Below are 20,904 nucleotides of genomic sequence, written 5' to 3'. Positions count from 1 at the left end.
TAATGGGTCCACGGCAATGCATTTTTCCAGCTACTGAAGTAATCAGAAATTCAGCTGTCCTGTAAGGAGTTAAGTTTAGAAATCCAGTTCTCTTGCTAATCACTGCTCTATTCTTGTGTCAAGGAAATCTCTCACCCTTAAAAGATATCTGGTTTGTTAAACAAAGAAGTCTGGTCCACTGTCTTTAACCTTGTAGATGGACCCTCCTAGTCACCAGAGGTAAGGAGTCCTTCATTCCCAACTTCTAACCAACTATAACTTGTTCCTCACCTATGAAGTCCTGTTCTATGTTCTGTACTTTCCTAAAAACTATAAAAAGAACAGCCATTCCCCACCTCTGGATCTTAGCTTTGCTGGGGAAGCTGAGATTCTATTTATTGGTAAATTTGCACTTTACTAATAAATTGATCACACTCAGAACTTTGCGCCTCAGTCTACCTTAATTTTTTCCTTTTTTTCTTTTCTTTTCTTTTCTTTTTTTTTTTTTTTTGGTGAGGCAATTGGGGTTAAGTGACTTGCCCAGGGTCACACAGCTAGTAAGTGTCAAGTATCTGAGGCCAGATTTGAACTCAGGTCCTCCTGGGTTCAGGGCCAGTGCCTTATCCACTGTGTCACCTAGCTGCCCCCTGCCTTAATTTTTTAAACTGTTACGGCTTGGCAACCACGAAAGGATATGGGGGAGGGAAGTTGATCTCTGGGACAATCTCATGGAGGAAATTCATCTTCAAGAGTGCTCAGGTGAGGTTTTCCAGTGAGAGGTTTCTCTGCTGAAAGCTGCACTGGTATCAGTCCCAGACTTTCTGAGCTAAGGTGAGCCCCCATAAACAACTGTGGAAGGCGAAGCTTGGTGTCTCATCTGTGTTTAAGTATGATTGTTTGGTAATGGTTGGTAGGAGAAAATCCCCCTAAGGGACAGACTCTTTGTAAAACATTTTCTTTTCTTTAAGGGAGACTCCATGTCAGGCAATAGACATGAATTAGTGATGCCCTGTTAGGAAAGTCACAAAACAAATCCTAGGCTACTCACTGCCATTGGCAGGAAGGGGAGGTTAAGTCCCGAGCTTCTCATAATTAGCTAGTAGGAGGAGTGATGCTTCCCATTCATTTGACTGGGGAAGCATCATTTCACAAATATACATTATTGGTGAAGGGCATGGCCAGCAGTCACAAATAGCCACAGTTACTGAGTGACTGATAAACTAGTAGTGGATTCTTCCCAGCCAAAAAGGTGTAACTAAAGATAGAGCTTGAATTGTTTTTCTTGTTCGTCTTTCATTTTCAGAAGACCAGTGACATCACGGCTGATGTCTTGACTTGCTCGTGGATTGGATTTAAGTGAGACAGAGTAGCAGAATGACAGTAGTCTCTCTATTCATCACCCAGGCACCCCCTTACCCAAATTAGTCTAAAGATGTATCAGAATCTTGAAGGATCCCATATATGGAGGGAGAAGGAACTTTTCACTTGTGCACACTGATTTTTTTTTTAAAAAGCTTTGTCACTGGTGTTTATTTTCTTTGTGTTCATCTTGTAGTGACAATTGTTCATTTCATTAAGATTGTTTTCTTTTCAAAATTGTGTGCATGAAGCTAAGAAGAAAAGACCTTGCCCACATATAGTACTTTGTCTCTCTGTGTCTAGTAAGCTACCTTTTTCCTGGGAAGAATAATGTGAACTTTTCTAGGGACTTCTCTAAGTCTTGAGAGCAACAGTTTCCCCTTCTTTCTACATTTTGTTTTTCAGTGAGGCAATTGGGGTTAAGTGACTTGCCCAGGGTCACACAGCTAGTAAGTGTTAAGTGTCTGAGGCCGGATTTGAACTCAGGAACTCCTGACTCCAGGGCCAGTGCTCTATCCGCTGCGCCACCTAGCTGCCCCTCTTTCTACATTTTTAAGCTCTGGCCAAGTTTGGGGAGTGCAGAGAGAAAGACAGATAAGAAGAAAGGGGATCTTTTCCCTAAGACTACATAATTTTATGACATCATAAGCTAATTAGAAATTGTGACTAAAATTCAGGTTCTCTGCTGCAAATTGTGGTGGGAATCATTTTTATAAATGCTGCAATTTTTAGTGAGTTTAGGTTAACATTCTTTAAAATTTGTTTTAAGGAAATTAAGAACATAATTGTGAATGCTACATGAACCTTTTATCACTCTTTCCAAGGAGAGTAACAGATTTATTGTTTTTATAGCTATGAGAGGAAGGTCATTTCAGTTATTAGAAAGAAGCTGGTCCGAAAGTGCAGCTAGAGTATACAGTGAATAGAATGCTGGGCTTAGAGTCAGGAAAACTCATCTTCCTGAGTTCATCTGGCTTCCGACACTGGCTGTGTGACCCTAGATAAGTCACTTAACCCTGTTTGCCTCAGTTTCTTCATCTATAAAAAGAGCTGGAGGGGGCAGCTAGGTGGCACAGTGGATAAAGCACCAGTCCTGGATTCAGGAGGACCTGAGTTCAAATCTGGCCTCAGACATTTAACACGTACTAGCTGTGTGACCCTGGCAAGTCACTTAACCCCAATTGGCTCACAAAAAAAAAAAAAAAAAAAAAAAGAACTGGAGAAGGAAATGGCAAACCGCTCCAGTATCTTTGCCAAAAAAACCCAAATGAAGTCACAAAGAGTCAGGCACAATTGAACGACAAAAGTTTGAAGGTGGTAGCAGTGAAATTCCAAAGTAAAGGGGAAAAATAGATTTCAACTGACATTTTGAATAGCTGTGGCACTTAAGATATTAATTGTTCATTCTTTCCAAGGCTCCTGAAAAAGAGAAAAGGTTATGTAAATCAGGGAACAACTAAAAAAGTAAATAAATTTTACTAGAAGGTTATATCTAATTATATACTTGGGAATTTTATGAATTAAAGTTAAATATAAATCAATTTAGAAATAAATTTTTAATTGGTGTGTGTTTTACAATTGCAAATTTTGTTGTAAATTATCTTAGACCCCCCAATTTGAGTATGGTAATTAATTGGAGTAGATTTCAAATATCTTATCAAGAAGAAAATGAGACTCCTACCCATTTTTATAATAGGTTATATAGAAGCACTAGGCAGGGCTAGATCCTCCCAATCATATGATGCAGAAATTATTGACTCTGCTTTTGTCAACCAATCCCTGCTGAGAATTAAGTGGTATGTCTATCTTTTCTACCCTGGGTGGAATTCGAAGGGTATAGATAAACTTAGGGGGATTGCCATAGATGTCTATGAGAAAAAGGACAAAGGAAGGGAAGGTCTGGATCATCATCTCCACCATGATCACCAGGTGGGTTATACCCCCAAGAGCTACTCAACATTTCATAACCACAGGTTAAAGAAGGGGAAGACAGTTTTGGCTAAATTTCAAAGCAAGTTTACAGTTTGAATTTTTAAGAACCATCTTGCTTCTTGCCTATGAAGAGAAGCTTATTTAAGGGAGCAACTTGAATGTAACTGACTTTTTTGTTTTTTGGTGAGGCAATGAGGGTTAAGTGACTTGCCCAGGGTCACATAGCTAGTAAGTGTCAAGTGTCTAAGGCTGGATTTGAACTCATGTCTTCCTGAATCCAGGGCCAGTGCTTTATCCACTGTGCCACCTAGCTGCCCTGTAACTGACATTTAATTTGGAAAAAAAAGCTTTGTGTTACTTCTGTGAATAACATAACATAATTTAATTGTTTGGGTGAATTAGAAATGTCACCAAAAGGTGTTTGATAAGATTAGAAACATTCTGTGGTTATTCTTTGTGATATGAACACTATAGTAATATATTTGCAACATGAAATTAATTGAAAATTGTATGCTAAAATTCTGTCCCCAGAGGACTATTCGAAGAGTATATTTTAGTTGTTATGTGAAGAATATAAAATTTTCATGGACCCTAAAGAGGGGGATGGGTATACAAGACTGCAACTTTAAATCTTTGGCAGTAGCGTGAAAGTAACAGGTCCTATAATGTGAAGTTAGGAGTACATAACCCTTGGGAAAATTGAGATTTTGATTTTGTGATTGTAAATCTAGATTTGATGTGGTAAAGGTTTGTCCTGAAACTAAATTATAATGCAGTTTGTCATTAAGGCAAAATGTTAAAAATAGCCTGAATCGAGGAAAATGGGAGTTAAAAATCCAGTCTCTGTAAATTTGTTGCCTGTGTGAATTTAGGCAAGTAATCTCATCTCTGTTTACCTCAGTTTGCTAATCTACAAAGGAAATAAATAGAGCCCCCACCTCCCAGGGTTGTTTTGAGAATCACATGATTGTGAAATGCTTAACACAAAACCTGCCATATAGTACGCACTATGTAAATCTGGATTGTTGTTATTTCTTTAGTTGAATGCATTTGCTCCATAAGGGATAATAACTCTGTACTGGATTTTAGACATGACTAATATGAAATGCCAAAGGTGATAAGATGAATGATTTCTAATGTAAGATCATTTGGAAAGGCATCTGACTGATTTGATATCATCTGACTACTAAGAAGTTTTGTTTCTTGTTTTAAATTCGTGACTTCGTGAGTGTTATTATTGTGTTCCTAATTTTCCTTGTATTGTTCCCCCCCCCTTATATAAGAAATGCTGTTGAGGATGATAGAATTGTGTCATTGGAGAATTTAACTCCTTTTGATTCGGATACTGTGAATTATTGAGTTATTAGAGGTTATTGTCATAATGTTAAAACTTATGAAACATTTAATTGGGTATATTTTAAAAGGGAAGAATGATGATTGCTGAGTTTGTTGGCGGTGGGGTGGAGGGAATTAGAGGAAGAGAGACCTTGTAAAATCTCCATTATAGTAACTCCCGATGACCATCCACTAAGTTTTTAAAAAAAGGTTGAAGTAAGAATTGGTGGAGGGATACTCCCACTAATGAAGTCACAAGTCCTTGGTGGTTACAGTGTTAAATCATTTTTAGTTCACTATTATATCTAAGTCTAAAAAAGGAAATGGACTGCTCATATAACTCCACCAAAGGAAAAGGATAGAGAATTGTACTAGTAACCACAAAAACTAACAGGAGGCTTCCAGTAAGTAGGATAGATCTCTAGATGGAGACTGTTGTTGTTTATCCTTCTTTCTCGAAGAGGATCATGACATCAGGGTGATGTTATGACTTGCATATATACATACACACACACACACACACACACATATATATGTATATACAAGTCATCTATGTCTATGTCTATGTCTATGTCTATATCTATGTCTAGTCTATGTCTATGTCTATGTCTATGTCTATGTCTAGTCTATGTCTATGTCTATGTCTATGTCTATGTCTATGTCTAGTCTATGTCTATGTCTATGTCTATGTCTATGTCTATGTCTATGTCTATGTCTATGTCTATGTCTATGTCTAGTCTATGTCTATGTCTATGTCTATGTCTATGTCTATGTCTAGTCTATGTCTGTCTATGTCTATGTCTATGTCTATGTCTATGTCTATGTCTATGTCTATGTCTATGTCTATGTCTATGTCTATGTCTATGTCTATGTCTATGTCTATGACTGGAGATGGCCCCGGATGTTTGAGACAATTGGAGTTAAATGACTTGCTGAGGATCACACAGCTAGTTAGTGTCTAAAGTCAGGTTTGAACTCAGGTCCTCCCAACTTCAGGGCTACTGCTCTATATTCTGTGTCACCTAACTGCCCCAGAGTGGATCCCAGAAAGGAATGTCAACCGGATCAGAACCAGCCTCTAACCTGTGAATGGCAGGAGCCAAACTGAGCAGGCCAGAGACAGTAGAGTCAGGAATTAAATAAAGTTTTATTTTCAGAGTGAGGAAAAAAGCTTGCAAGCAAAGAAGAGCTATAGATATGTGCGGAGCTCGCCTCTAGTGAGGGGGCCTGGGGTAGTGTGGGGAGATGCTGCCCAGTGAACTGTAGCCCTGACAATGAGGGGGCAGCAAGCATGTGACAAGTTTGATTCGCTGCAGGACTCCCCAAGTTTGTCCAGTGTTTGTCTTTGATCAGAGAACATTCCTGGTGAATTATGTGACCAGGCCAGAGGACGAGATCATCCAGAGGGTGATTGCAGAGGATTGTTGTCCTGCCAGGTTCAGGGTGCAGCTTGCTTGCTAGATCTTAGCTCTGGAAAACAGGGGGTCTAAGATTTATTTTGTCAGGAATACGTAAGGATCAGATTCTTAGCTCACCAAGAATATACATATACTCAAGACCCAATCAGAATCATGGTGTCAGAATCAGAACCTGAAAGTGACTATGCGTAGGTGACCTCTCCTTGGCTAGGCTATAGAAGTAATAATACCTCAAACTTACAGAGTGCCTTTAAATTTGCAAAAAACAAACAAACAAATTTTAAAACCGTACATATATTAGCTCATTTCATCCTCTGCTGACATGGGTGCTATGAATTATTATCCTCTTTTACAGAGGAAGAAACTGAGGCTCAGAGAGATTACATAATGAGTCAAATGAGAACATATCTGTGCTGTACTTTGTAAATTATAAGAACTAGTATTTACACAGCACTTTAAGATTTGCAAATTGCTTTACAAATATTATCTCATTTGATCCTCACAACAACATATTTTACAGATGAAGAAACTGAGGCTGAAGAGGTTAAATGACTTGCCTAGGGTCACAGAGCTGGTTAATGTTTGAGGCAGGATTTTAATTCAGTTCTGACTCCAGGTTTAGTGCTCTAGGCACAGTGCCACCTAGCTGCTCCCACCTATTGTTTTTATATACCCAAACCCATTTCTGGGTTTCAAGGCAGTGTCTTGAAAAGTTCTCTCTCTCTCTCTGTCTCTCTCTGTGTCTCTCTGTCTGTCTCTGTCTGTCTGTCTATCTGTCTCCCTCCCTCCCTCCCTCCTACAGACACCACCCAAGCCACAAAAACTTCCTTCCCCATAACTAATGACAATGTGTCACAAGTTGGGGAGATTTTGGAGAAGTCAGACTCAGAACCACGGTCACAGGATTGGAAGGGGCTTGAGGTTGTTATTGGAATGACCATCATTGGAGGCTTCACCCCTACATGGAGGTGGAGGGTATAGAAAACTCTTTGGAGCTCCCTCCCTAGACTAGGCAAGGGTATGGATGTTTGACCTTGCAAGGAGGTGGAAAGTTACAAAGTGATTTGAAGTCCCAGGAAAATGTCTCCTGCACTGATGCTTGACATTCCATCTTTAGTTATTAATTCATTTGGGTAAACTATTAAGTCATTGACACACTAGTATGAATTAATTTAGATATTGTTTTTGGTCCTGGACAAAAGGACACTGGGCCTCTGCTCAGAGGAGAGAAACAGGAAGAGAGAGGAAAAGTTACAAAAAGGAAGAGGTCAGTGAAGACAAATTTTCATTATCTCATAGATTTTTCTATGGGAGGCAGCAGTGGCTAGAAAGCTTTCAAGTCCTACTCTGACCATAGTTATATGAACTTGGGCAAACAAATTAACATCTTTGTGCCCCCGGCCATCTCTCTAAAGTTGCTATTCTTAGTCAGTGGATGGAGTTTCCACACCAGGAGTTGTTCACACCATTGAACTTTGCGGGGGGAGGGACAATGAGGGTTAAGTGACTTGCCCAGGGTCACACAGCTAGTAAGTGTCAAGTGTCTGTGGTTAGATTTGAACTCAGGTCCTCCTGAATCCAGGGCTGGTGCTTTATCCACTGTGCTACCTAGCTGCCCCACATTGAAAATTTAAAAAAAAATTCCTCAACTATCAACTTTCCTCTGATCTTGCAAGCCAGATTCATATTCAGCTCAACTCAATTGAACAAATGTTTGAATGCTTACTGTTTGTGCCAGGTATTGTGCTAGAGCTGGAGATAATAAGATAAAAAATAGCTCTGCCCTGGAGGAACAACATCTTAATGGGTTGTGAGGGAAGAATATGACAAGTCCAAGAGGAGGTAGACTGGTGTGGTGAAAAGAGAATTAAATTTAGAAGTTCAAATTCATTCATTCATTCATTCAATAAACATTTATTAAACTCCTATTATGTGCTAAGCACTGGGGATAGAAAAAGAAGTAAAAGATAGTCCCTGCCAGTGTGAAGCTTATAATCTAATGCATAAAAAATCTATACAAAGCAAGCTATTAACAGAGGGAAGACACTGGAAAATCTGGGCTCTGCCACTTAATACCTATGTGACCTTGAACAAGTCACTTGAGCTCTGTGTTCCTCAGTTTCCTCATCTGTAAAATGAGGAGATTGAACTTGATAGCTTCTAAAGTCCCTTCCAGTTCTAGATCCGGGATCATATGATACCCGGTAGAATGTAATAGGGACAAGGGAGAAATAGAAACTAAGTAATTTGGAAAGACTTGAGGGAGGAGAGTTCACTTTCTGCTGATCTTTTCCTCCTTAAGTTTACATTTCTTTTTTTTCTTTTTTTTTTTGGTGGGGAAATGAGGGTTAAGTGACTTGCCCAGGGTCACACAGCTAGTAAGTGTCAAGTGTCTGAGGCCGCATTTGAACTCAGGTCCTCCTGAATCCAGGGCCGGTGTTTTATCCATTGTGCTACCTAGCTGCCCCCCCCCCCCCGCTTTGTTTGAAAATTAGAGATCTCACAGTCAGTTATTCTTTCCCAATTCCTTCTGCTGCCTTCCCTTTATATGATTCCCCTCAGATTTGCTGTGACCTAGCGACATTCCCTCCTTATTCTGTGTCTGGGGCTTCAGCCACTCCATAAACGCCTCTCTCCTAAGTTTGATCCAAATAGATAATCCAACTTGTCAGCTCCCAGATGTTTCCTTCTGGAGGAGGAGGAGGTATGGTGGAGAGTGGAACACGAATGGAGACAAACCAAAGATCAGAGAGTGGAGAAGGACACCCAGTCTTCAGTGAGGATGCAGTGGTACTGAAAACGGAAAGAGTTGCAATGGAATCCAGATTGCAGCAGAAGATATCAAGGTTAGCACAAGAGTCTTGTTAGATTCTGAACTTAGTTGCATAAAATGGCCTCCTTTGGGGGATCATCCTTCAAAGCAGAATAGAGATCCAGGATTGAGGTGGGGGGTATATATGGGGGAACTATTTGAAGTTCCAATTAACTTTACCCTTAGCCCAGAAGTCCTACAGGAGGACAAACTGGCCAAGCAATGCTTCCGCCATCTCCTCTAAGGCTGGGAAAACACTGCTTGGAAATGGAATAGTTTCATCTGGAGCAAGGAAGCCAGTTCTTGGAAAATGGTTCTTTTGGGAAGTGGCTGACTTCTAGCAATTGCCAGTCAAGATGTTAGAAGCAGCTGGGCAGGGGTAGTAGGGTAGACTGGGAAACAGCTTGCAAAGGGAGTTACTGCCACATTGCTCAACCTGTCCCTGGTGCTCACATTTCCTGTTTTCAGTTTCTACAAAGCCCTGGAGCCCAAGCTGCTCTTGCCTGGACAGGATGGTTCTTGGCCCCCTGGGAAGATAGAATAGGAAGAGACTTGAAGAAGTCACTCAGCTTGGGCTGGGCCCCTTGGCTGCTCCCTGGGTCTTTCCTGAGCAAGTTCTTGCAATAACAACAAAAATCTGAACTCTAGTCACACACCAGGGGGAAGAAACCAAGTGTTTGGGTGGGAGTCATGGGGGGTGGGGTGAGCCATCATAAAAACATGGAGCAGAAGAGGGTGCTGAATCCCCCTGAAACTTACCTCCGGAAGTATCAGAGATTCATTCAGAGATGGGTAGCCTATCAGCACCATCCCTCAAAGTTAATGATCCTATCCTCATGTGACCCTCCTCATTCCCTCCCCGCGCCCCCTCTCCAGGGGAGTGGGAAAGGGATGGAAATTACTGTCTTCCTCCATCTATATCATGGGTAAGATATATCTCCCAAACCAGGTATATGGCATACAGAGAATTGTATTTTCAGGGACTGTGGCTAAAGGAACCTGGGATATTGACAGTCCCTAACTCAGTGCTTAATTGTTGACTGATTGACACAAACTGGGGACTCTGTCTTTGGCTCAAGAGCCCCCACCCTAGGAGTCTTCTTTATAGCTGGGCCAGAACTGGAGTGATTGTGGTGCCCCTAGGGTCAGGAGCTCCCCAGCTGCTCACTGAATACTCACTCCCTGGCCTCAGTCCCTGCCTCTACCCTCCCAAGGTGTCTGCTCAGTTTCTCCAAGGTGAACCTGGGTGCCTTCCTTTGAGAGACTTGGGAATTTTAGTGAACATAGCAGCCTGATGGCAGAGTCGCCCTCTGCTTTACTATGGCTTGCATTAAGGGTCTCAGTATTGCCCTCTCTTAAAAGGGGAGAATACTGGGTGGAGTTGGTTTAGTTCCTTCTCCAGATCTTCTTTACTTGTTTAGGGCAGAAGGCTCTTAAACTGTGAATAGGTGAATAGGCAAATGAGGCAGCTGAGGTCATAGGCCTGGACTCAGGATGAGAGTTAGGATATTTTCCAACTAGGGACTCAAATATGTGACTGTAACAGTGACAGCCACTGGTATCATTTTCTTTTCATTTTTTTTTTGGGTGAGGCAATTGGGGTTAAGTGACTTGCCTAGGGTCACACAGCTAGTAAATGTTAAGTGTCTGAGGCCAGATTTGAACTCAGGTCCTCCTGAATCCAGGGCCAGTGCTTTATCCACTGTGCCACCTAGCTGCCCCTTCTTTTCATTTTTGAGGCTGATATGTGGTTCCGATGATTCCTCTCAGAGAAATAACTCTATCAGAGAATCTTAGTGTTAGAAGAGATTTCAGAATTCATTTATTCCTGTGCAGCCACTTTCCTTTTAGAAGAATATTTTCAAGTGTTCATATAACCTCTTCTTGAATATCTTAGAAATGAGAAACTCACTACTTCATGAGGTAACTCATTTCATTTTAGATACTGCTATTATTTTCCATCCCCTCCCTCCCCAAGAGAGAGCCAAAGCCTTTCAGAGGAAAGAAACATTTTTATTGTTTTTAAAAATTTTTAACATTTTTATTTAAAGTTTTGAGTTCCAAGTTCTATCCCTCCCTCCCTCCCCTCCCTCCACCTTCCCTGAGATGGTACATAATCAGATATAGGTTATACACGTGCAATTATATAAAACATTTCCATATTAGTCAAAGAAATGTTTTTATTGATGGTGCTCATGTGATACTACAAAAATAAAAATAAATAACAAAAATAATTATTAAATATCCAGTCCAAGGGGCCGGCCCTCATGTCACATAGTAAGGTTTCAATAAGCAGGGACGGTAATTATAAAGAGGAATAAGGATCTGGGAGAAACGTAGACATTCAGTGTCGGTCACAGTTGTCCCGTCCCCACTCATAACAGGATTGAGGAGGGCACCTCAGGCAAACAGGGGTAAGACCAGGACTATCTGGGAAGCACTGCTGTCTACACAGCCAGGGGAAGCACCCAAGTGCACACCCACATCCCAAGAGGAAAGAACACTCTAATGCTCACACAGATGGTCACACTCAAAGCCATGTGCATAGGGACACAAATATTCTACCTCCTGACCAGTCCACTGGGGATACATGGAGACCTCCCATTACCTCACTGGGGTCCCCACCCCTTGATATCTATTTCCACACTGGCCATAGTCCCATGAACTCCAGGGGCCCTGAGCTCAGAGTTCAAGTCACAATTGCATTTTGCAAACATCTGGACATCAGCGCCATGATAAAGGTAGATTGCTCTGGGGAGTTGACTTCTTCCTCTCCAGATACAGTTTGGGATTCACTGTTTGTAAGTAACCAGAAGTTCTCATGAGCCTAAAATCTCTGCCAAAACTCCAAAACACCTGCCTCTGACCCTAGTGACCACCCCCCATCCCCTTCCATCTGGCGAAGCGGTCCAAGATAGCCAGTGCCTATGCCCCAAGATGAAGGTTAAATCTGTTTTCATATTCCCTGGAAGGAAGCCCACATATAGAGAACATCTCCAGAGATGCCTTCTAGGGTCCTTAGGCCTGGCAGAGATGGCTCCATGGCAGAAATGGTGACATCAGGGCAAGAGGGAACAGCATGTTTTTCTCCTTCCTAGACTTCCTAGGCCTCCTCAGTTGGGAACAGGAAGGCCTGTGTGGGTCTGGATCCAGGGTAGGAAGTGAGAGACACGAGTGTAAACACCAGGCTTGTCCTTTGCGGCACAGCCAAGGCCCCAGCTCACGATACCAACCAGAGCCATACGGCCATCAATGGGGCAGACCAGAGGCCCACCTGAGTCTCCCTGCGAAACAGATGAGAAACAGAAGGTGAGTTCCTGGGGAGTGGAATCAGAGTTGCTACACAGAACCCGGTTCATAGCAGGCAAGGTCGGGAGTCTTGGAAAAGGCTCGGAGCGGGTCGGGGAGCTCAAAGGGGTACTTTACTGCGACTTTTTATAAAGGCACATATTTTTAATGGCAGAAAAGCCCATTTTTCCACATTATGGTGGTATTTACTTTGTAGTAATGAAATCCCATGTGTTTTAGTGAAGTCTCCAAGCTTCTACTAGACTGCAATACACAGGGGTTTTAATTTATAAATTTTGCCTAAGGCTTATTCCAACTCCTCTCTTATTTTCATTTCTCTCTCTCTCTCTCTCTCTCTGTGTCTTTCTTTCAAAGAGACACAGGGAGAGAGATAGGGGAGTATCCTAGAATTCAAAGCCTTTTACAACATTCTGGTATTCATCTTCAAGGCTTCTGGAATCCAGCAATCCATCCCTACCCTACCTGTGCACCTTATTTACCATTTCTCCTCACCATGAATCCTCTGCTTTAGCTGTGTCTTGCTACTACCGCACATTCATTGCTACCTTTGCAGCTTCAGTCACGTCCTTCTCCTCTCCCCCTGACCATCAACTAGTCAACCAACAAGTGTTTATTAAATATACCTACTATGCGCCATGCACTAGGTTATGTGCCAAGGATAAAAGATATAAAATGAAATTATTCCTACTTGCAAGAAGCTGACTCACTCTCATCTGAACTATAGCTATTTATCAAAGCCAAGGTGAAATCCTTCCTTCCCTGTGAAACTTTCTCTGGTGACTCTACCCTGGATAGGTCTTCTTCTCCTCTCAATTTCTTTATCATTGATAATCTATAATATACCATTTGGCATTTAACTACATTCTATCTTCTCACTTTCATCATTTTGTGGGGATAAGCTTTGTCTCCCTAACTAGATAATCAACTTCTGAGGTCAGGGATCATGTCTTGTAATTCTGCATCCCCATAGTGCCAAGCACAGGAATGGAGATATATTAGTTACTTTAAGTATATACTTATTGATGAAAACCTTCTAAGACCTATAATAGATCACCAACATCAATATCTCTTCTTGTTACCATTCTGGGCTTCTTACACATGAAGGATACCAGAGGAGGGAGGTCTGGGATATATAAAGGATGAAAACCTCTCCTCCATAGGGACAGGTGTAGGAAAGATGGTGAAGAAGGCTTGGTGAGAAGTGGGGGAGGATACAAGGACCCTTCCAGCTCTTACCCGGCAGGCATCTGCCATCCATTCAGGATGGGCAGCACACACCATATGGGGGGTGACTTCAGAGCCATAGTAGTGAGGTTGTCGACATTCCCTGTATGAAATTGGCTTCACAGCCGCCATTTTGAGGTACTCTGGATGGAGGTAGTCATCTGGGAAGGTAGTGAGAATAATGGTTTTAGTTAAAATATTTCTATCTTATTGTTCTTTCCTGACCTTTCTTTCCCCCAAACCAGGACTCACTCTTTCTGTTAGGGAGAGTACTCACTTCCTCTTCAACCCCAAAATAGCTATATAGGCCTGGGCTAATTATTTCTATTGTCCCATAGTTCTCAGAACCACTTGCTATAACCTCTGCCAATCTTCGAAGGCTTCTCAACCTCCCAGTGTCTGACTTTTTGACCTTTTCTTGTTCCAAGCTGATAATACTCTCAGGTTTACACAGTTCAGTTTGCTCGGCTTGACCAAATGTCCCATGGATCTCCCACTACCACCCTTGCCTCAAGTGTCACTCACTGTAATCTTCCAACCCGAAGCCAGTGACCTCACAGTCGCTGCCAAAGGGAATGTCTTCATATGCTGGGGGAAGGCATATGGTCTGCACAATTCTGGAGGGCTCTGCACATTTCCCAGTTCTGGAACGGATCTTTAACAGGGCTGTGGAAAAACATGGGATGGGGAAGAATGAGCAGAGAGGCAGCATGACATAGTGAATAGGGTCCTGGACTTGCAGTCACAAGAACTTGGATTCAAATCCTGCCTCAGACACTAACTAGCTTTGTAACCCTGGGTACCTAAGTCACTTAACCTCTATTGGTTTCATTTTCTTCCTCTGTAAGATAGGGAGGGGGGAATCTAAGTTTATGATCCTATGAATAGCAGACCCAAGAGGGATAGTCAAGTAGAGGCCTCCCTGCCCCTCAAAATCACACAATGTTAGCCCTGGAAGGGACCTTAGAGGTCATTTAGTCTAATATCTTACTTTACAAATAAAGAAACTGAGGCAAAGAAAGAAGTGATTCTGCCTCCCGGCTTTCCTGAAATCTCAGCTTAAATCTTTCTTTCTTTCTTTCTTTTTTTTTTTTGTTTTTGTTTTTTTTGCAGGGCAATTGGGGCTAAGTGACTTGCCCAGGGTCACACAGCTAATAAGTGTCAAGTGTCTGAGGCCAGATTTGAACTCAGGTACTCCTAAATCTAGGGCTGGTGCTTTATCTACTGCGCCACCTAGCCACCTCCTTAAATCTTACTTTCTGAAAGAAGCCTGTCCTGGTCACACTTAATGCCAGGGTCTCCCCTGAGATTATCTCCAGTTTATTCTGCACATATCTTGTTTATACATCGTTGTTTTATGTTGTCTCTCATTAGACCCTGAGTTTCTTGAGGGCAGGGACTGGGTTGGGGGTTTTTTGGCCATTTTTTTTGTATTCCCAAAGCTTAGCTTGGCACATAGTAGGTGCTTAATAAATACTTGTTGACTTATTGACTTGGTCATAATGGATTTGGGATAAGAATCTAGTTCTCCTCAGTAAAATCTAATTCCTTCCCTATTTATTACATAATGTTGCCTCCACAGGCCAAGTGTGCTAATCAGGAAAGGAGGTATCTCTTTCTTCACCTAGGCCAGGTTAGATACCTGCTCCCTGAAGTCAACTGTAATCCAAGTCATGCCATACCAGCTCAAAGGGCAGGGCATTTTGCCTCCAGGGGCCTTGGCCAGGCTATTCCTCTTCTCTAGCTCTTTCCTTTGCTCCTACTCTCCATACCAGAGCCAGAGCTACCTCTGTTGTGATTTTTACCCAGATGCCCCCTTTGATATTGTATGTCAGGGTCTCCAGGGAGCTCCAGGATCTCATTCCTCATTTGAGTCGCTCGCTGCCACCACCTCCCAAGCCCATCTACTCCATGTCATTGTAGTGAGTGAGGATGTCTGTGTTTCCCTACCATTCTATTCCCAAGAGCTCCCCTCCTTGGACTCACCAATATCATTGTGATAAGCGAGGGCTCCAGTGCTAAAATTCTTATGTAAAATTAGCTCCTCAATTTCAAACCGAATCTCTCCACGGGTCTCTGACTTACGCTTTGACTGGCCCAGGTACAGAAAGTAGGTCGCCCCCTTATTTTTTTCACTGTAGGGAGAAGGGTTGTAAAATGTCAAGACCTGGTAATCACTGATGGAAGACCCCATTTCCTCCAGACCTCAGGAGTTATCTGGCTTCCTTCTACACTTAGGGCAGTTGTTATCACCCTGGAACAATAGAGGACCATGGATATCAGGGAAGGGCCCTGACATTGTCTTTGGAGGGAGGGGGACAGGTTTTTTTGGGGGAGGGAGGCAGGCAGGGAACATTGGAATCGGGTCAAGGAAACAATGTGAATCTGTGGAAGTCTCTGGGGTGGGGAATCCAAAGAGGACTTACAGAAAGCAGTGGGTAGCGCTGACTACCCAGCAGGAACTGATGAGGGCACCCCCACAAACAAAGGAAGTGGTGCCCCCTACAGGCTTCTTGTAGATGGCGGCAAACCAAGGCTGCTTCTCGATGGGCGTTGTGTTTCCCCCGACGATCTTGAAGCGGGGGGTCATTGATTTCTGGCCACATTGGAATCCTTCTTGTTCTGTAGGGGAGGACAGGGGCTTCATGAGGAAGAACTCTTGTGGCAAGCAGGATAGCCACTGTCTTCTTCCTCTTTCTTCCCTATCAGTCCCAGTCACCAAGGGCCAGGCAGAACTCCATACACATCCCACTTCCCCCCACGCCTGGTCCTCCTGCTCCTGGGTGAGAGTGACTGAGCAGTGGGTCAATGTCCAGTTTCAGGTCATCACTCACCAGTGGAACATTGTGGCACCTTGCATTCCCGCATGTACTGTCTCCTGCCAACCTGCACAAAACACCATGGCCTTTTCTGGTTGTCTGGATTTCTGGAAACACATAAGAAGGAATGGAAATATAGGAAGGGTGTCATTCAACCCAACAAAAACTTGAGTCTTTACTCTTGGCTGGGACAACCCTTAGGAATAAAAGGCAAAAGTGAAATCATCCCTGCCTTCAAAGAGCTGACTTTTCAATTAATGGGGGTGGGGTCGGGGGTGGAATACAAAATGAACAAAGTAAAGGTGCAAAAGCCCTGAAAGATCAGAAAAAGAGCTGGAGAACAAATAACTGGAGGGCACCCCTAGGAGGTCCCCTGAGCTGGGCCTGGAAGAAAGAGAGAGTTGAGAAGGCATCCCCAGAAGCAGAAGATAGGCCTATTGAGCTTGGAGAATAAGAAGTAGTCCCATTTGTCCAGAATGTAGCCTTCCCGAAGGGGGGCAATGTCAAATAAGACTAGAGGGGATGAGGCAGCTAGGTGGCAAAGTGGATAAAGCACTGGCCCTGGATTCAGGAAGACCTGAGTTCAAATCCGACCTCAGACACTTGACACTTACCAGCTGTGTGACCCTGGGCAAGTCACTTAACCCTCATTGCACCCACCAAAAAACAAAAACAAACAAGACTAGAGGGGTTAAGTTGGATCTGGATATTGGAAGGCTTCAAATGCCCAGGTAGAGAAGTTTGCATTTTCCCCCCAGAGGCAATGGAGAGCCGCCAAGGATTTTGAGCAGTGGAGTGACAGCATCAGGAAGATTATTTTGGCAGGTGGGATGGATGGATTGAAGAAGGGGAGAGAATGGGAGCAAGCAGACTAACTATGGTGTTGGCTATGTAGCAGAGAGAAAGAAAATGTGAGAAATATTGTGAAGGCAGAATGAACAGGATTTGGCAACTGATTGGATATGGCATATGGGGGGGGAGAAGAATCAAAAATGACTCATAGGATGGGAAACTGGGTGACTAGGAGGATAGTGGCATGTTCAATAGAAACAGGGAAGTTTGGAGGAGGGGGTAGAGTTAGTATGCTCCTAATCAGTCATCTGTCCTCCTGGGCTCTCTAGAAAAGTGAGTTTCTTGCCTCTAGTCTACCTAGCCATCTTCCCTATGCCCCTCATCTCCTGGAATTTTTCCCAGAAAATCTTATTCTGAGGCACCTCAGCAAAGAGATGGTGTGGTAGGCTCAGAGCCTAGAGCTAGAACAAGATGACATTCTTATCAAAATAAATAACTCTAAGAGGAATTTCCTGGAAGAGTCATATCAAAGAGGGTGATACATTTGAAAGTTGTGTAATGAACTAGGAAATAATGAGATTTGCTCTCTAAAAGATTTATTGTATGCACGAATAAAGATTGCAAAACTGAAAAGAAAAACCCCACATCCTGGGTGGTTATTTGAAGGGGATGGAGCAGGTATTGGTAGGAGATGGGGGGAGATATTAGTTGTCAACTCCTCACCTGCAGTAATTGTGCTTCCCCAAACCCAGCTGTATTGCATCTGGCCGGTTGGCATGGTACTCTTGAGAGTTCAAGACAGCTAAGCTCCACTTCAAACAAGTGTTGCCCCAGATGTCGTGGCTGGCTGTTCCTCGGTAAGAATGACCATTACCGTCATAGCATTTTTGTGAATTGTCTGAGGGAGGAAATGGATATAAGGGCAGAGTGAGATAAGCTCCATGGGGAACGAGATCTAGTACAAGCGATTTAACCAAACTTCCAGTTGAGGATGGAAACAGGGGACTGGGAAGGGGTCTCCTTCTCCAAACGTGTAGCTTTGGAGTAGACATGCTACTCTGGCATTTCCTCCGAGAGAGGAAGACCCGGGTTCGAGTCCTGTCTCTAACACATGCTGGCTCTGTCACCCTGAACAAGTCACTTACTCTCAGTGAAAGGCTCTAAATTGCAGAGAAGGTAATGATTATTGTTAGGGGCAGTTTCCTCTATGGAGAACCTGGGAGTTTCCCATACAAATGAAATCACAAGTGCAGTCCCTATCCCTAACTCTTTCATCTCTTTCTATTTCTTCTCTTCACCAGAATCCCCTTTCTGAAATCACTGGGACAGTCTCTCCCTCCCTCCCTCCCCTCCCCACCCCAGCCAGGCCTCAGGGGTTAAGGATCAGACAGGACTCAGGTACCTATCTCACAATGCTCCCCAGAGAAATTTTCCGGGCAGTAACAGCGATGAAACTTGGAGAAGTACTTGTAGGACATGCACACGCCATTATTCAAGCAGCCACAGTCAGCTGGAGATAGGAGAGATGTGGTCAGTGAAGGCAGTGGAAGGGGAGAGAACTACTGGGAGGGGCTTTTTTGTGTGGGAAAATAGTGGAGGGGGCTTCTCCCAAGTGGCTCCCCCTATACATCCATGTAACAGAGGGCTATGGAGAGGGTAGGTACTCACATGAGTCATAATCCTGTTTTTTCCAAGCCTAAAATAAAAAGGAATGAGAATGGTTGGAGTGGTATCCAAGGGCTCTATGCCCTTTCCCTTCTCAAATTGAGATACCGAGATCAGGATTAGTTGAATTTGTAGTTAAACCCTTCCTCCTGCAAGAAGCTTTACCTGACAACTCCACAACCCGCCCCCCCCCCCCCCCCCCCCCCCCCGCCAAGTACTCTTCTCAATTTCTCTATCACATAATCTGTAGCACTTGCATTTTGTTTGCCATTTTTTAGTTTTCGTCGTGCTATAACTTCACTCACACACACACACACACACACACACACACACACACACACACACACACACACATCTACCCCCTACCGCTCTCCAGTGAAGTCTCCAGATTTTCAGCAAAATGGGATGATTTCAGCAAAGCAATCTCAACTCCCCAACCCGCCTCATATACTTTGCAGACTAAGATTTAGCCCCTGTTTTTCTTTCCCAATCTCTTTTTCTTTAGGTGCAACAGTTCGCTGCGAGCGTTTCTCTTCCACTCTATTTCCCTCCCTAAATTCTATTCAGTCCCCCAAACATTTATTAAGTGCCTAATTTGTACAGGGCATTGTTCTGCCAATTCTGAAATCATGGTCCATTGCCCTCTGGGGAGATCTGACCCTGTTTGTCACTGACTCAATGGCTCAATCATGACCTTCTCCCTCCAACTCCCTAGTTCCTTGCAGTTCCTCCCCTTAGCCTCAGTTAGAGACTCCAGAAGCTCGAACTTCCCAACTTCCAACCCCCACCGTGAGCCAATGCGGGACACTCACTCTGCAGCCCACGGCCAGTACACACAGAAGCAGCGAAGCGAGCAGGACTCTCATGGTGGATTGGGTGGGAAGGTGGCTTCTTCTGCTTCAGGTACTCAGCCCTGCAAGGGAAGGAAGAGTGAAGGTGAGGGAAGCATTGGGACCCTGCGATCAGGGCGTGGAGTCTCTAATGGGCTGAGGTCCCCGCTGCGGGAACCCTAGCCACCCCACCCCCTCCACGGAAGGCAGCAGGAGATCGCCCGGACTGCCGCCAGCTCCGGCTGCTTCTCCCGGTCCTCGGGGCATGAACGTCCCTGGGTGCGGGAAGAAGCCAGGGCGGGGGACCGCCCGGAGCGCGGTGACTCAGCAGGAGCCTGGCGAGGCCAGAGAAAAGAGGTAGGGGGCGAGGGGGGAAGGGGGAGCTGGATTGGCCGTAGTTCGAGCATCCCGGCCCGGCGCGCCCAGCCAGGGCTGCAGACTCACGGATCAGAATCTCCGGCTGGTGCGGAGGAATCAAGCTCAAGTTCACACCAAGCGCGCCTCTAAGTGGTGATGAACTCCACGTCTCAGTGCCTCGCTCTGCAGAGGCGGCGTTGCCCTATATTCTATTCCACCCTGAGCTTGGCCCCGCCCCTGGACCAAGATTTCCCCCCACCCCACCCCCTCTTCCTTTCTCCTCTTGTTCCCTCCCTCCGCGAGCCCCAGCTCCCAGAACTCCGCTGGGGGAAATGGGAGAACCCCTAGCTCCAGAAATACGTTTCTTTAATGAGGCAGGGGATAGGGAGCCCTGAGAATTAGAGAGAGGAAGGGAAGTTTAAAGACGTGAGATCTCCAGCCAGGAGGATTGGCTTTGAGTCTTGGCTTACTGGCCGTGTAATCGTCAGAGAGTCACCTTAAATTTTCGTTGCTTCAATTTCCTCCTCTCTACTAAACGGGAGGGGAGGTTGTAACAACCCTCACCGACTTAAATCACACGGTTTTGTTGAGCAAAGCAGTGACAGAGACGTGAACTATTCACCATCCATCCTTGTTGAGAAAGTAGAGTGGTCCCCATAGCTGCACAGGTGGGAGCTAGGGGCTTCTTGTTAATGGAGCGGAAGGGTTGCCTTAGTATAGCCTAGCTTTGACAGCTCCCCCACTTTCTTCTCCGTCTTTTTTTAATTAGCTGAGTGACTCCTCCCTGGTGCCGGTTCAGCAGGTCCCCAGGGATCTAAACAATTTCTTAAACTTTATTAGGCTATAATATGTACAACACACACGGTTTTTTTATATTATTATTATTACAGACTGGAAGGGACCTTGGAGATCATCTGGTCCAAATCCCTCATTTTAGAGGGAGCTGGGGTTGTGACTTGTCCAAGGTCACCCGGTAAGCGACAGAGCCTGATTTGAACCCAGATCCTTCGACTTCAAAGGTCAGCTAAGTGGCAGGGTGGATAGAACACTGGGCTTGGAGTTAGGAAAACCTG

The 20,904-nt window shown here is 44.1% G+C and overlaps 1 protein-coding gene across 1 annotated transcript; it reads right to left on the bottom strand.

The window, feature by feature from the left end:
- Positions 1 to 10,957: 10,957 nt before the first annotated feature.
- On the bottom strand, positions 10,958 to 20,050 carry PLAU (plasminogen activator, urokinase). The gene is made up of 11 exons (XM_043985305.1): positions 19,919 to 20,050; positions 19,457 to 19,557; positions 18,648 to 18,675; positions 18,382 to 18,489; positions 17,703 to 17,877; positions 16,203 to 16,294; positions 15,795 to 15,990; positions 15,355 to 15,503; positions 13,894 to 14,034; positions 13,381 to 13,529; positions 10,958 to 12,119 (listed from the first exon to the last, which is right to left on the bottom strand). Exons 2-11 carry the CDS (start codon positions 19,508 to 19,510, stop codon positions 11,949 to 11,951), a joined length of 1,263 nt encoding a protein of 420 aa, XP_043841240.1. The 5' UTR covers positions 19,511 to 19,557; positions 19,919 to 20,050; the 3' UTR covers positions 10,958 to 11,948.
- Between the last annotated feature and the right edge of the window lie 854 nt (positions 20,051 to 20,904).

Source organism: Dromiciops gliroides, chromosome 2 (assembly GCF_019393635.1).
Source record: "Dromiciops gliroides isolate mDroGli1 chromosome 2, mDroGli1.pri, whole genome shotgun sequence".
NCBI classification, from domain to species: domain Eukaryota; kingdom Metazoa; phylum Chordata; class Mammalia; order Microbiotheria; family Microbiotheriidae; genus Dromiciops; species Dromiciops gliroides.
This window is presented reverse-complemented; position numbering and strand designations above follow the sequence as displayed.

What these genes read in the sequence shown, in the direction of transcription:
- PLAU (XM_043985305.1), bottom strand. Translation starts at nt 19,510, where the DNA reads ATGAGAGTCCTGCTCGCTTCGCTGCTTCTGTGTGTACTGGCCGTGGGC. An exon ending in TACTGGCCGTGGGCTGCAGA is followed by an intron (nt 18,676 to 19,456) that starts GTGAGTGTCCCG and finishes TTTTTATTTTAG; the next exon opens with GCTTGGAAAAAACAGGATTA. An exon ending in GGGAAGCACAATTACTGCAG is followed by an intron (nt 16,295 to 17,702) that starts GTGAGGAGTTGA and finishes ATGTGTTTCCAG; the next exon opens with AAATCCAGACAACCAGAAAA.